Consider the following 13235-nt stretch of genomic DNA (forward strand, 5'->3'; position numbering starts at 1 on the left):
ATCAGCTGACTAAACAACTATTGTATGAATCCGTCGTGTCTGTTGCTTGGGAGATATCCGAAAAAATGGACACCACGCATTCATGAAATCGATTTGCCTCGATGGGCAATGAATCTAAAACGTTCGGTGGGGATGCACATTTACGTTCGACCTCCAGCGGGAACCTAGAATTAGCGAACGTGGAGAACATAGACGGTGACTGCCGACAGGTGCCACTGGAGTGCCACAGTGGTTAACGCGCTTGCCTAACAAGCAGGAGGTCGTGGGTTAGAGTCTCGGCTCGGCATACATTTTCACTCGTCGCCGCTGATTCGGCATAAATTCCCGATACAGCTGATGGAATTAGTACCTTTCCTTTCGTTTTCTTTCTTCCCCGCTCCACCTTAAATTTACAAAAAAAAAGGTTCAAATGGCTCTGAGCACTATGGAACTTAACATCTGAGGTCATCAGTCCCCTAGAACTTAGAACTACTTAAACCTAACTAACCTAAGGACATCACACACATCCATCCCTGAGGCAGGATTCGAACCTGCGACCATAGCGGTCGCGCAGTTCCAGACTGAAGCGCCTAGAACCGCACGCCCACAAAGGCCGGCTAAATTTACATAACGAGCAACTATGATGTTGCCTACCGACTGGGAACAGGCGGCTGTTAGCGTGCTGGAGTTGCGAGTGAGTGTGGAAACTGTGTGAAGACACAAGTTGGTGACAAGCTACTGGACGTCCACTCCACGGGTCAACACATTACGTCGAGGTCGGAGGCACGTCCTCTCAGCAAAATAGAGAAGGTGGTGATCTGTGCAAGTCTGACGGCTGAGTGCAATGCTGTGGAAGAAACACGTGTTTCGGAGCACACCTTTCAGTACACATTGTTGTACACGGGGCGCCACAGTAGATCCGCACATGTTGACATAACGACATCGTCTTTTATGAGTGCAGTGGATACAGGATCTTCGCGAGGAAGTGTGGGTAGACGTAAATGTGTCGCCTGGTCGGATTAGTCATGTTTCATGTTCACCAGGTCGATGCTCATGTGTGCACGGACCGTCATCCAAGTAAACAGGTGGCATCGTTCAAAAATGGTTCAAATGGCTCTAAGCGCTATGGGACTTAACATCCGAAGTCATCAGTCCCCTAACTAACCTAAGGACATCACACACATCGATGACAGAGGCAGGATTCGAAGCTGCGACCGAAGCAGCAGCGCGGTTCCGGACTGAAGCGCCTAGAACCACTCGGCCAGTGGCCGGCAGGTGACATCGTGCTACGCCGACCCAGGGTGGCAGAACTGTGCTGTGGCGCACATTCATCTGGATTCTCATCAGGCCAATGATAGTATTTATTGATTTATATACACGTCTAGTTCCGGAGGACCAAATTGAGGAGCAAATCTCCAAGGTCATGGAACGTGTCAGTACATGAAATCACGACACACAATTAATAACAGATAAAATAAAATGTTTATGAATCCAAAAAAAGTCAAACCATAAGTTTAAGTAAACGCAGACAACAATATAACAACAGAATCAGCTCAATTTTTCAAGGAACTCTTCAACAAAATAGGAGTGACCAATGAAGAAAGTATTTAGTTTCGATTTGAAAGCGCGTGGATTACTGCATTGAAGGCTTCGTGATTTCTGTGGACTACGTGAACTTTATTTGCTGATCAGCGGCATCCCTTCATTTCTGACGTCTTGCGTAAAAGCAACAGGACCTTCCTGCAGAATAACTGTCATTAATACAGGGCCAGAATCTGCCGTAGTGGTCTGACGAACACGACAGTTAACTCACGCTGGTGTCATGTCTACCGAATTAGCCTGATCCGAAAGTGATGGAACCCATTTGGGACGCTTTCTGGGGCCAGGTCCACGCCCACAACCCACTGGACAGTAATGTGTGACCGGTGTGTAGACACCTTGACGGGATGTTTTTCGGACACAGTCTGGCCACATATGCAAATCAGTAATGAAAGTACGATTTAATCGAAATAAATAATTTACGACGCTACATCTGCATCATACTGCGGAAGCCACGTTTTGGTGTGTGGCGGAGGTTACTTGTGGTACCACTAACTTACCTTCCCTACCACATTCCACTCGCTAATGGCGCATGCGATCAGTGATTGTCGGTTAGCCTCTGTATTGGCTCTAATTCAGCGAATTTTCTCTTCATCGTCATTACCACGAGATGTGTGTGGGAAGAAGTAATGTCTCTAAGTTTCGACAGTAAATCTTTCAGTGATGCGCAACGTCTCCCTTTAACATTCGTCAGCCGGCCGCTGTGACAGAGCGGTTCTAGGCGCTTCAGTCTGGAACCGCGCGATCACTACGGTCGCAGGTTCGAATCCTGCCTCGGGCATGGGTGTGTGTGATGTCCTTAGGTTAGTTAGGTTTAAGTAGTTCTAAGTTCTAGGGGACTGATGACCTCAGATGTTAAGTCCCATAGTGCTCAGAGCCATTTGAACCTTTTCTAACATTTGCCAGTGGTATTTGTTGAGCACCGCGATAACGTTCTCGCGCCGCGTAAACAATCCCGTGACGAAACGCGACGCTCTTCGTAGGATCTTCTCTACCTCTTCTATCAGCCATTCCTGCTAAGGATCCTATATTGATGAACAATATTCAGGAATCGGTCGAACGAGAGCCTTATAAGCCACTTCATTCGTGGATGACTTATATTTCCTTGAGATTGCTCCTATTGATATCGATCTGGTATCTACTTTTCCTACTGTTTGTATTATATGATCATCTAATTTACAGTCGCTCCTCGATATTTTACAATAGGTACTGCTTCCATTAGTTTGTCACTGCAGTGTGGTTGTACAGTAATGGCTTTCTTTTCCAGCTTCTTACGTTTATTACATTAGGGTCAAATGTCAGAGCCTGCTGTATTCAACAATTATCTGTAAGTCCTTCTCGAGGTCGTTACTGTCTTTTGGAGTTGCAAATCTCTTACAGACAACCACATCATCTGAGAACATAGAGAGCGCCCAGCTCTTTCTACTTGATCATTTACATATATTATGAAAAATAACTGACCCACCAGGCGTCCTTGGGATAATCCGATTTTGTTCCGTTAAGAGCGACGTGTTGAGTTTCCGTCTGCAAGGAAGTCTTAAATCCAGTCGCAAATCTGGTCAGATACTCTATAAACTCGTACTTTTTTCATGAACTAGCAGTGTGGGATAGAATCAAATGCCTTACCGAAGTCAAGGAACACGGCATCAACCTGAACACCGTTGCTACAGCGCTATGGATCTCATTCAGGAACAAAGTGAGATCAGTTTCGCAAGATCTTTCTTTGTGGAATCCGTGTTGATTTTTATAGACGAGATTTTCTTACTCCAAAAACTTCATAATTCTTGAGCATAAAACATATTCCGTAATTCTACAACAAATTGACGTCAACGATATAGGTCTATAACTGTGTGCATCTGCCCTACGGCCCTCTCTTGAAAACGGGAGTTCTTGCCCGTTTTTGCAGTCGCTAGGTATCTGTTATTTCTCCAGCGATCTACGTTAAACTCCTGCTAGAGTTGATATATCATGATACTAGTAATTGTCAGTAGATAACGGAAGCAATCTTGCTGTTCTCTTAATCTTATTTCAGATTTGCGTGCGATGTAGCGTTGGGAAATGTAGAGGCATTGAGAATGCACCGGCCGAAGCCCAGTAAGAGAGTCGCACCCCAGGGAGAGGTTCTCGGAAAGGCAGCCAGGGATGGTCCGAGGGATCACTGTCCCACTGGACAGTGGCAGTCACTGCGCAGAAGCGCCGCAGGAAGACGGGCCATTGTGTAGAAACGCAGAAAGCGTCTCCCGCAGAGAAACGCATGGCGAAAACGTTGTACAGGCCAGGAAATTGAGTGATAACTCTCGTATTTTAGCTGGAACGCTGCTTTGTACGGGAGATGGCGATAGCTAGCCGTTTCCGCAGAAAAGCACGGAAGACTAAAGATAAACGTTTCAGTGATATGGAACACTTCGTCCTGGGCCTTTGAAATTGTGGGAGACCACCAAACGCTCTCACTTTGCAGAAAATAATACTTATTTGATGAGAAACCTGCCGCTAATGGCTAACATAAACAAACTCTAAGTTAGAAAATGATAGTTCATTGGCCGGAAAGAGAGACACATAGAGTATGACGTAAGTCTTTTTGGTATAGTACGATTAACCAGTCACGAAAAGGAAACGAATTTTTGGCACGAGCAGCTCGATTGATCGGCCATCGGAAGCCTTCAAAGTCGATCCAGTCAAATACTGAGAGATGGAAAATGCGTAAATGTGAGGTTTCCTCTTACTTCACATTCGATTGGAACTCACGTGGGAAAGTAGACCACTTCAACTCACATCAGGGTCAAGAGCTGGAGCCTGGAGCCTGGAGGCTGCCACAGAGCCTCCTGATCCGATGCTCTGGTGACTCACAAACGTTTCGGGCCGGTCTGGACTCGCCGCTGGCGAGGGTCGTTGGTTCCACCAGTGATCGATTCTGCAGCCACTTGAACCATCACCTCCAATAATGCAGTGAGATCATGCTGCAGCAGCGGACGAGGTACAGGGGAATTCGAATAAGTTTTTCGTAATCCAATTACTTCGAGTTTCCCTCCGAAGACTTGCTTTTTGTCAGTAATGAAGTTTGCTTTCAACCCCTCCCACAGGTGCGACGCTTATCCTTTCTGTAATATGAGTTACTTCCATTAAACCTTACGACAATCAGCTGGCATTCTGGAATGGTAAGCAAATTTATTGCGAGATTATTAGTTTCCCCCCCCCCTGACTCCTATGTGAGATATGCCAACTTTATTAAAGTTGCCACAACTTACCATTCAGTTGCTTATTTGTCAATTATTGTATTATGTTAATGTTTCCACAGGTCACCACTATTTAATATTCATTTTATTGTAATAAATCAAAGTCATTATAACTCTTGTTTCGTTTAATATTCATATGTTTTGGATGGAACCTGCATATTTTTTATCGACGCCTACAAAAATTCAATGCATTAACCTGGAACGTCAATCCCCCTTTGAGTAGAGAGAAGAATAAAATATAAAACGACTAGCCACATCACTTATTGCCAAGAAGCCCCGGAATCCTACCAAGGACTTGTCGAATTCGTGCCCACTCATAATCGCTGCTTAATTGCGTTCCAAATGTGGGGCCAGTGGTCATAATGTTTTGGCAGATCAGTGTACAATTACTGTAAAATACGTGCTCTTCCTTTACAGTCTCCCTTACTGAGCGGTGTTTCTTGTTTTGGAAATGTTGTGGAACATATTTGAACTTAATTGAGTGGTTCTCAGTTTCAGTACAGGCGCTGAAGGCCTCACGGACATCCGATTACAACTGTCATAGTTATCATGTTTATTTGCATCATGTGGTTGACTCTGATGGGTACTTGTGCCGTATGATTCTGTCTTTGTGTTGTTGTGGATGATCACTGAAATTAGTGCAAGAGGTCGAACTGGTCATTGCACAGCTGTGTCTTGAGTGTGAGAAGGAGAAGCATGACAAAGACCGACTGCAGAGGACAATGACTTATGCGCTCTTTCTGTGACAGGCTGTGAAGCTGAAAATTCCTGACAGATTACAAGTGGGTGCCGAACCGAGACCCGAACGCGGAACCTTTGCCTTTCGCGAGCAAGAGCTCCACCATCTGAGCTACCCAAGCACGATTCACGACCCGTCCTCACACCTTTACTTCCGCCAGTACCTCGTCTCCTACCTTTCAAACTTCACAGAACTTGGGTAGCTCATTTGGTAGAGCTCTTGCTCGCGGAAGACAAAGGTTCCGAGTCTCGGGCCGGCACACGGTTTTAATCTGCCAGAGGGATTCATATCAGTGCACACCCAGCTGTAGACCGAAAATTTCATTCTATGGTGTCAAATCGTTTCCGATCAAGCCCGTAACATTAACGCACACGAGGGCTACCTGAATGAAACTAATTTCGCCTGCAATTCAGTAGTGAATGATCTGTTGCCTAGGCAGATGAACTGGCGTATCAGATGACAGCGACTTTAAGTACCAACTAATGTTCTTGCGCAGTCGAATGTGGCTATTTCCAAAAAATGATAGTTATGCTCGTATGGATGCGGGTGAACCGGCCTCCATAACCGAAATCGCTTACGCACGCCTGCGTGGTGCCCATCGACACAGAGGTAAGCCGGTTCGAATCCTGGTGGCGGATGAAATTGCCACTGCAAGTATTTGACCGGCGAGGAGAGGAGATGTGTCGGTGTTAAGTTTCTGACCACCAGTCTTTGTGGCAGTGTCCTGGATTAAATGCCAAACGTCTCCACAGTGTCTGATGAAGTGAGGCATCTGGCACTATGGGTGGTGATCTGCCCATCAGATGGGGACGGTAGGTCAGTGGATTCCTCGGTGCTATTCGAGATGCTGGCACTGGGCTTCAACCTCTTCCTCCCTCTCACTCATAACAACACAAACCCTATACTACACCCTCCGAGCACCCATCACTGTCGTCCACACCACACAGATACACACCTGGCACTTCGTAACAGGTCGGTGGAAGGCGACGGGAGACCAGCTCCACTGACAAGGGGAGGGCCTCAGACACGGCCAACTGATTCGGCTCAAATTTGGCAGGTCGCTTGGGTACAACCTAAAACAAAGGACTCCAAGATATTTTGGGTCAACACCCCCGCAATTTTGAGAAAATCACCCCTAAAAGTTATGACTAGCAATCGACTCAAAATTGGAGAGATCCATAGATAACTGCAAATAGAGCATTTTTCATCATCAGGTATGGGGTCCGCAAATGCAAACTTTTCCAGAAATCGAGGAAAGAAACTTTTACAACTGCCGCTTCTGTACCCGCATGGAAACGCTTTTTAGCGACAGCGCCGATAGCGCAGCGGGTAAGGTAACTCGCTGGCAATCGGTAAATCCGGGTTCGAATTTCCTAGAAACCTTCATGGTATAGTACTTCAGTGTCAACAAAAGTCATTTCGTTCGTCAGCTCCAAAAATCGCTCGAGGATAACCGCTCATATCAATCTGGAACGCCGAGAAACAGAACTGCCTGCTTCCAGTAGTGCATTGATAATGCATCTGTCTTGCAACACTTTTACAAAACAAAACACAGCGTCGGTAATACTGTGACAGGCTCCCAAATATATTATACAGCGCTAGTCGAAGGGTGTACATTCTCCATTATTCAGATTATCCACCTGAAAGGTATGACACAACAAACAATAACCAGTTAATACGGCATAAACAAATGGCTCTGAGCACTATGGGACTTAACTTCTAAGGTCATCAGTCCCCTAGAACTTAGAACTACTTAAAACAAACTAACCTAAGAACATCACACACATCCATGCCCGAGGCAGGATTCGAACCTGCGACCGTAGCGGTCGCGCGGTTTCAGACTGTAGCGCCTAGAACCGCTCGGCCACCCCGGCCGGCTCCGGCATAAACAGACGAGCTAATTACTACAAACTACATACAGTACTCGTCATATGTTACTTCGGCGCATTAACGGAGAAAAAATCACTATTTTCATCCGCGAGGTTCGCGGCAGCCTAATGACGGAAAACAACTCTTTCCGGTTGACTTCTATGAGGCTCGTGCTGGTCACTTTCACTCTTCCAGGTTCACAACTATGATATGACGAAGTGGCAACGGGGACAACATAACTCTCCGCGCGTACATATACAGTCCAGTGCCTCGCTGTAAACAAGCGTCGCGCGGTTCGCTGTCTGTGATCCCTCGTGAGGAATTCGCAGCACTCTTACTCGGAGTTGTTTTCATGTGCAAGGATTAAAACTTTAATACTTTACTAACTCACGGCGTTTGGGAAATTAGATTGCCTACCTTATTATTATCATTCCTTATTGTTTTACTTACCTTATTAACCCTCCTATCCCTATCAATTCAGATATGGAAAAATACAAACGAAAACAAGAATATCCGCTAAGTCCCTTCGAGATTCGGACCCGGGTTCTCCGATTCCCAGCCAGTTACCTTGGTCGTTGCGTTATCGGTACTGTCGGCGAAAAGCTTTTACCATGTGTGTACAGAAGCGGCAGTTGTAAAAGTTTCTTTTATCGATTTCTGGAAAAGTATGCGTTTTCAGACCCCATACCTGATGATGAAAAATGCTCTGTTTACAATTATCTATCGATCTCGCCAATTTTGAGTCGATTGCTCAACATAACCTTTAGGGGTGATTTTCTCAAAATTGCGGGGGTTTTGACCCAAAATAACTTAGATTCATTCGTTTTAGGTTGTACTCAAGCGACCTGCCATATTTGAGCCGAATCGGTTGGCCGAGGCCTTCCCCTTGTGAAACCTCGCCACGAGCGGCGGTACGGGTCTCCTGCGTCTGCTGCCCCGCAGTCACGCCTTGAGTGTGGGGCCACTCTGACTTTGACTCTGGTTGCAGGTGGCTGACCCGGTGTGACTCTGTGTTCCAGGTGCTGCTCTGCGAGGCGGACGGAGCGCCGGAGCTCAACGGGCTGACCAGCTCCCACAAGAAGAGGCTGGTGCTCGTTAAGTCCCTGTGGCGGGGCTGCAGTCAGCAAACCAGGTCAGTCTACAGCTGCATCCACATGTACGTAGATTCTGCGCAGAGCGTCTCCTGTACCCCTACTAGTTATTTTCTTTCCTGTTCTACTCGCAAACAGAGAGAAAGGATAAATATGTCTCTACGCCTCTGTATGAGCCCTAATTTCTCATATCTTATCGTCATGATCATTACGTGCAATATATGGGGCGGGAGTGGAATCGTTTGGCAGTCAGCTTCAAGTGCCCGTTCTTTAAAGGTTATCAGTAGTGTTTCTCCAAAAGAAAGTGGTCTGCCCTCCTGCGATTCTCATTTGAGTTCCCGAAGCATCACTGTAGCACTTACGTGTTGTTCGAACTTACCAGTAACAAATCTAGCAGCCTGCCTCTTAATTGCTTCGATGCCTTCCGACCTCGTGCGGATTGCAAACACTCTAGCAGTATTCAAGAATAGATCGTATTACCATCCTATATTCTAGATGAACCACACTTCCCAAAAATTTTTTCAATAAACCAAAGTCGACCATTCCCTATCATAGTTCTCACATGCTCGTTCTACTTCATATCACTTTCATCATCATCATCATCAGCCAATTCAATCATTAAATGATGTTGCCTCTTCGAGTCGTCGATTCAGGTAGGCTTTCAGCAGTCAAGTGGGACAGTCTTGGGCAGTTCTCTGCCTGGTGTTACCAGCGATCTTCTTGATATCTTTCTCCCATCTGCCCGGTGGTCTTCCTCTAGGCCTCCAATACTCTCTCGGACTCCACTCCAGTACTAGTTTCGTCCATCTGCTGTCTTTTCTTCTCGCGACATGGCCAGCCCCCTGACATTTAAAGGAGCCTACTGTCTCTAAGATGTCATTAACCTTCGTCACAGACCGGATGTCATCTGACCTTTTCCTATCGTTTCTTGTATAGCCCAGCATTGATTTCTCCACGGCTCTCTGTGCTGTCCTAAGTTTCCCTTTTGTAAATGAGTTCAGTGTCCATGTCTCGCAGCCATACGTCATCACAGGAGGAATGCATTGATCAAATACTGCTTTATTCAGATTTACTGGCATTTTTGATCTGAATCCTGTTGAATTCTTCCCAAATGCTTGCCAGCCAAGCTTGATGAGTCGATAGATTTCTGGCCTTACGTCTCCCTTCTTATTTATTATCTGGCCAAGGTAGACATATTCACTGACCTCTTCTAATACACTGTCCTTGACTTCCACATCTCCAGATGGGACTCATTTGTTGGACATTACTTTTGTTTTGGAAAGGTTCATGTTCAAGCCGACCAGATGACATATCATATCTCTTTATGCCCAGATAATTAAACAACGTTACTTTTTCAAATAGGGCACTACTAATGCTGTAACCGAACATTACAGATTTGTTCTTCGTACTCATCTGCATTAACTTACATTTTTCCACATTTAGTACCTGATGCCATCCATCACATAAACTGAAAATTTTTTCAAAGCCATCTTGTATCTTTCTACAGTCAAACAACTGCGACATCTTACCGTACACCACAGCATCATGAACAAACAACAGCAGACTGCTGCCCATCCTGTCCACTAAATCGTCTATGTGTTTAGAGGACAACGGCGGACTTTGCTCATAATTCCTCTACGTCCATCTTAATGGATCTAAGTGATGTCAATTTCCTGTCTAAGTGAGATGCTAACAACTGCTTATCTGTTCTATCTAGCTGAAACTCTGCCGGCCGCGGTCGTCTCGCGGTTCTAGGCACGCAGTCCGGAACCATGCGACTGCTACGGTCGCAGGTTCGAATCCTGCCTCGGGCATGGATGTGTGTGATGTCCTTAGGTTAGTTAGGTTTAAGTAGTTCTAAGTTCTAGGGGACTAATGACCACAGCAGTTGAGTCCCATAGTGCTCAGAGCCATTTGAACCATTTAGCTGAAACTCTCACCTAGCCTTCTTCACTAATTTATTAACTTTCGTAATCATGGTTTCTGTAATGACGTCATATTAGCTAGTCCTCATTTCTGTACTGACATTGTCGATAAGTTCTGACATATTTGTAGCTACAAGATGTAAATATTTCCGTTACGTGTCGACTACCGAGCTGGCCGCTCAAGATAGTTTTGAGAAAACCTGTTCAAAAGTATTTCTCGATTGTCTGTCTGTACTACTCCCCACAGTCAATCCAGAGACATCCCAGTCTATACTCGGTAGCATGAAGTCATCTCCAGCTAGTATTGCATGATCTGGCTATTTACGCGCTGCTCACAGTAGACTTAATTTGAATTACTCTAGAATTGTCCTCAGAATCGAATGGCCGGTAAAAACAATTAACTTGGCTTCACGGACACCTGCTACACGTGGCCAGATAACTTCACTGCCACAGTCAACTTTGACCTCAATAGAGACAATGTTTTTGTCAATTGCAGTTAACACTACCCCTCCTACAGCCTCTAATCAGTCTTTCCGATGTCCGTTCCACGACTTGCTTAATATTTCAGAGCTTTCCACTTGGGGTTCAGCCGGCTCTCGGCCCCAAGAATAATGTGAGCACGAGAACTTAACTGGAGGGCAGTAAATTCGAGAACTTTATTACGAATACTTCGACAGTTTACTGATAAAATTATGGCAGTCGAAGTGTCTTTACTCTGAACGCCATTTAACTTCCGTTGCTGCATATCGACTGGCGAGCGTTCATCGCAGCACACCCCTTAAGAACGCTGTTACCCGAGTAGCTGCTTCCATTGCGTAGTACACGCCTGACCTATCAGGTGAAGTCTACAAATCCCCATACGACAACTCAGGTCTAGAAATCTGCAGCCAAGACCGTAACAGAGTCGACGTAGCATTTCGCTGAAACCCTCCACTCTGTTCCAAACCAAAGGACCCCGACCAGCTCTGAGAGCGATGCTGCAAATTGCTAGCTGTGCTTGCTCCCCGCGCGCGTGGCCAGCAGTCTTCTTCACCCCCGCCAGCCGCCTGTTCAGACTGAGGATGGCCTCAGAAACATCGCGACTGCCGTCATTGGTGCGGAAGCGAGCCACAACTTGGAGGTGACTGCACTCTGCTCCATAGTTAAACAACGTTTGACATTTTTTTGGTATTTGCCCTTCGCAGAAATGAATACTCATTTCATTCTTGATAAATGACATTTCATTCCTGATAAATCAGCTGCATCCTCCCACCACATTTTGCATAGCAGGAAGGAGAAAGCGTAGGCTAAAATTGAAAAGACGAATCATGTAGCTGAGACATAGTTTTCATTTATTGTATGGCATTTTGTTCTGTTCCTTCTGTGCTGAGTATCCCCTTGAGACATAATTATTATTAGTTCTTTTATAAGTGTTTTTATCATAGATAATTGTAGCTGTCGCCTAATCAAACGTGAGTTCAGTGTATTTTGATAATGATTTTACTGAGCAGGGGAAATGCAATAATCTGCAAGTCACAAAAAAGACAGTTCTACTTTTGCCTTTAGTTGACGGATACTAAAAAATTATACTTTCATCTCGTATTGTTGTCTATTTTTAACTGCACCTATATTTGTTAATATAATCACAAATTTTTATTCCAGTCAATTTGCTCATTATTTCTTATGTTCTCCTTCTCGAGACACGAAATAAAAATTTATCTACCAACACTTACTTCGACAACAGTACATTTCATTAGATTAAATCCTATTATATCAAATTACACTCGTCAGTACCATTCGGAGATGTTGTTAAATGGTCTTCTCTATTAGTCTTGAGTCCTGGACAACACGCTGCAACGACGTTGGAGAACATGCACGCTGTTATCTGTAAATTCTATGCACAGATGAGCGGATATAACTTCCGCATACAAACACTACACTTGCAGTGCACCTGCACCTTCCAGATTGCGACTTAAACGTCTCTTTTAGTCGTCAGTGGTCTCGGCGCCTTGGATCGTTAGAAAAGAGGCAGTTTTCGAGCCGTTAGACCAAAGGACACAGCTCTAAGCAGTCACTTCCAAAATCTGCGTTTTTTTACTTCCAGAAGGAGTGAAGCACCGTGTGCCTGTGTAGCCAATGGTGTGTTGCAAGGTAGCCAACTCCAAATGGCCACTACGTGCCTTTTACTCCCAGTTTCGCATTTATTTACCGCAGCTATTCCCGATTTTCACCTGACGGTCATTACACTAGCAGCTGGGATCTACCGGGTGATCAAAAAGTCAGTATAAATTTGAAAACTTAATAAACCACGGAATAATGTAGATAGAGAGATAAAAATTGACACACATGCTTGGAATGACATGGGGTTTTATTAGAACAAAAAAAAAAACAAAGTATTGGTCGACGCGTGAAAAATGTCCTGCGCGCGTCGTTTGGTGATGATCGTGTGCTCAGCCGCCACGTTCGTCATGCTTGGCCTCCCAGGTCCCCAGACCTCAGTCCGTGCGATTATTGGCTTTGGGGTTACCTGAAGTCGCAAGTGTATCGTGATCGACTGACATCTCTAGGGATGCTGAAAGACAACATCCGACGCCAGTGCCTCACCATAACTCTGGACAGGCTTTACAGTGCTGTTCACAACATTATTCCTCGACTACAGCTATTGTTGAGGAATGATGGTGGACATATTGAGGATTTCCTGTAGAGAACATCATCTTTGCTTTGTCTTACTTTGTTATGCTAATTATTGCTATTCTCATCAGATGAAGCGCCATCTGTCGGAAATTTTTTGAACTTTTGTATTTTTTTGGTTCTAATAAAA

At 45.2% G+C, this 13235-nt stretch overlaps 1 protein-coding gene across 1 annotated transcript in view; it reads left to right on the forward strand.

Moving 5' to 3' along the window:
- LOC124613859 overlaps positions 1 to 13235 on the forward strand; it is a 348632-nt gene that overhangs the window by 291023 nt on the left and 44374 nt on the right. Inside the window, exon 15 of the mRNA XM_047142584.1 lies at positions 8439 to 8551. Coding sequence (XP_046998540.1) covers positions 8439 to 8551 — 113 coding nt within the window. The remainder of the gene's footprint in view (positions 1 to 8438; positions 8552 to 13235) is intronic.

The sequence above is a fragment of the Schistocerca americana genome, chromosome 4, assembly GCF_021461395.2.
Source record: "Schistocerca americana isolate TAMUIC-IGC-003095 chromosome 4, iqSchAmer2.1, whole genome shotgun sequence".
Lineage (NCBI taxonomy): Eukaryota > Metazoa > Arthropoda > Insecta > Orthoptera > Acrididae > Schistocerca > Schistocerca americana.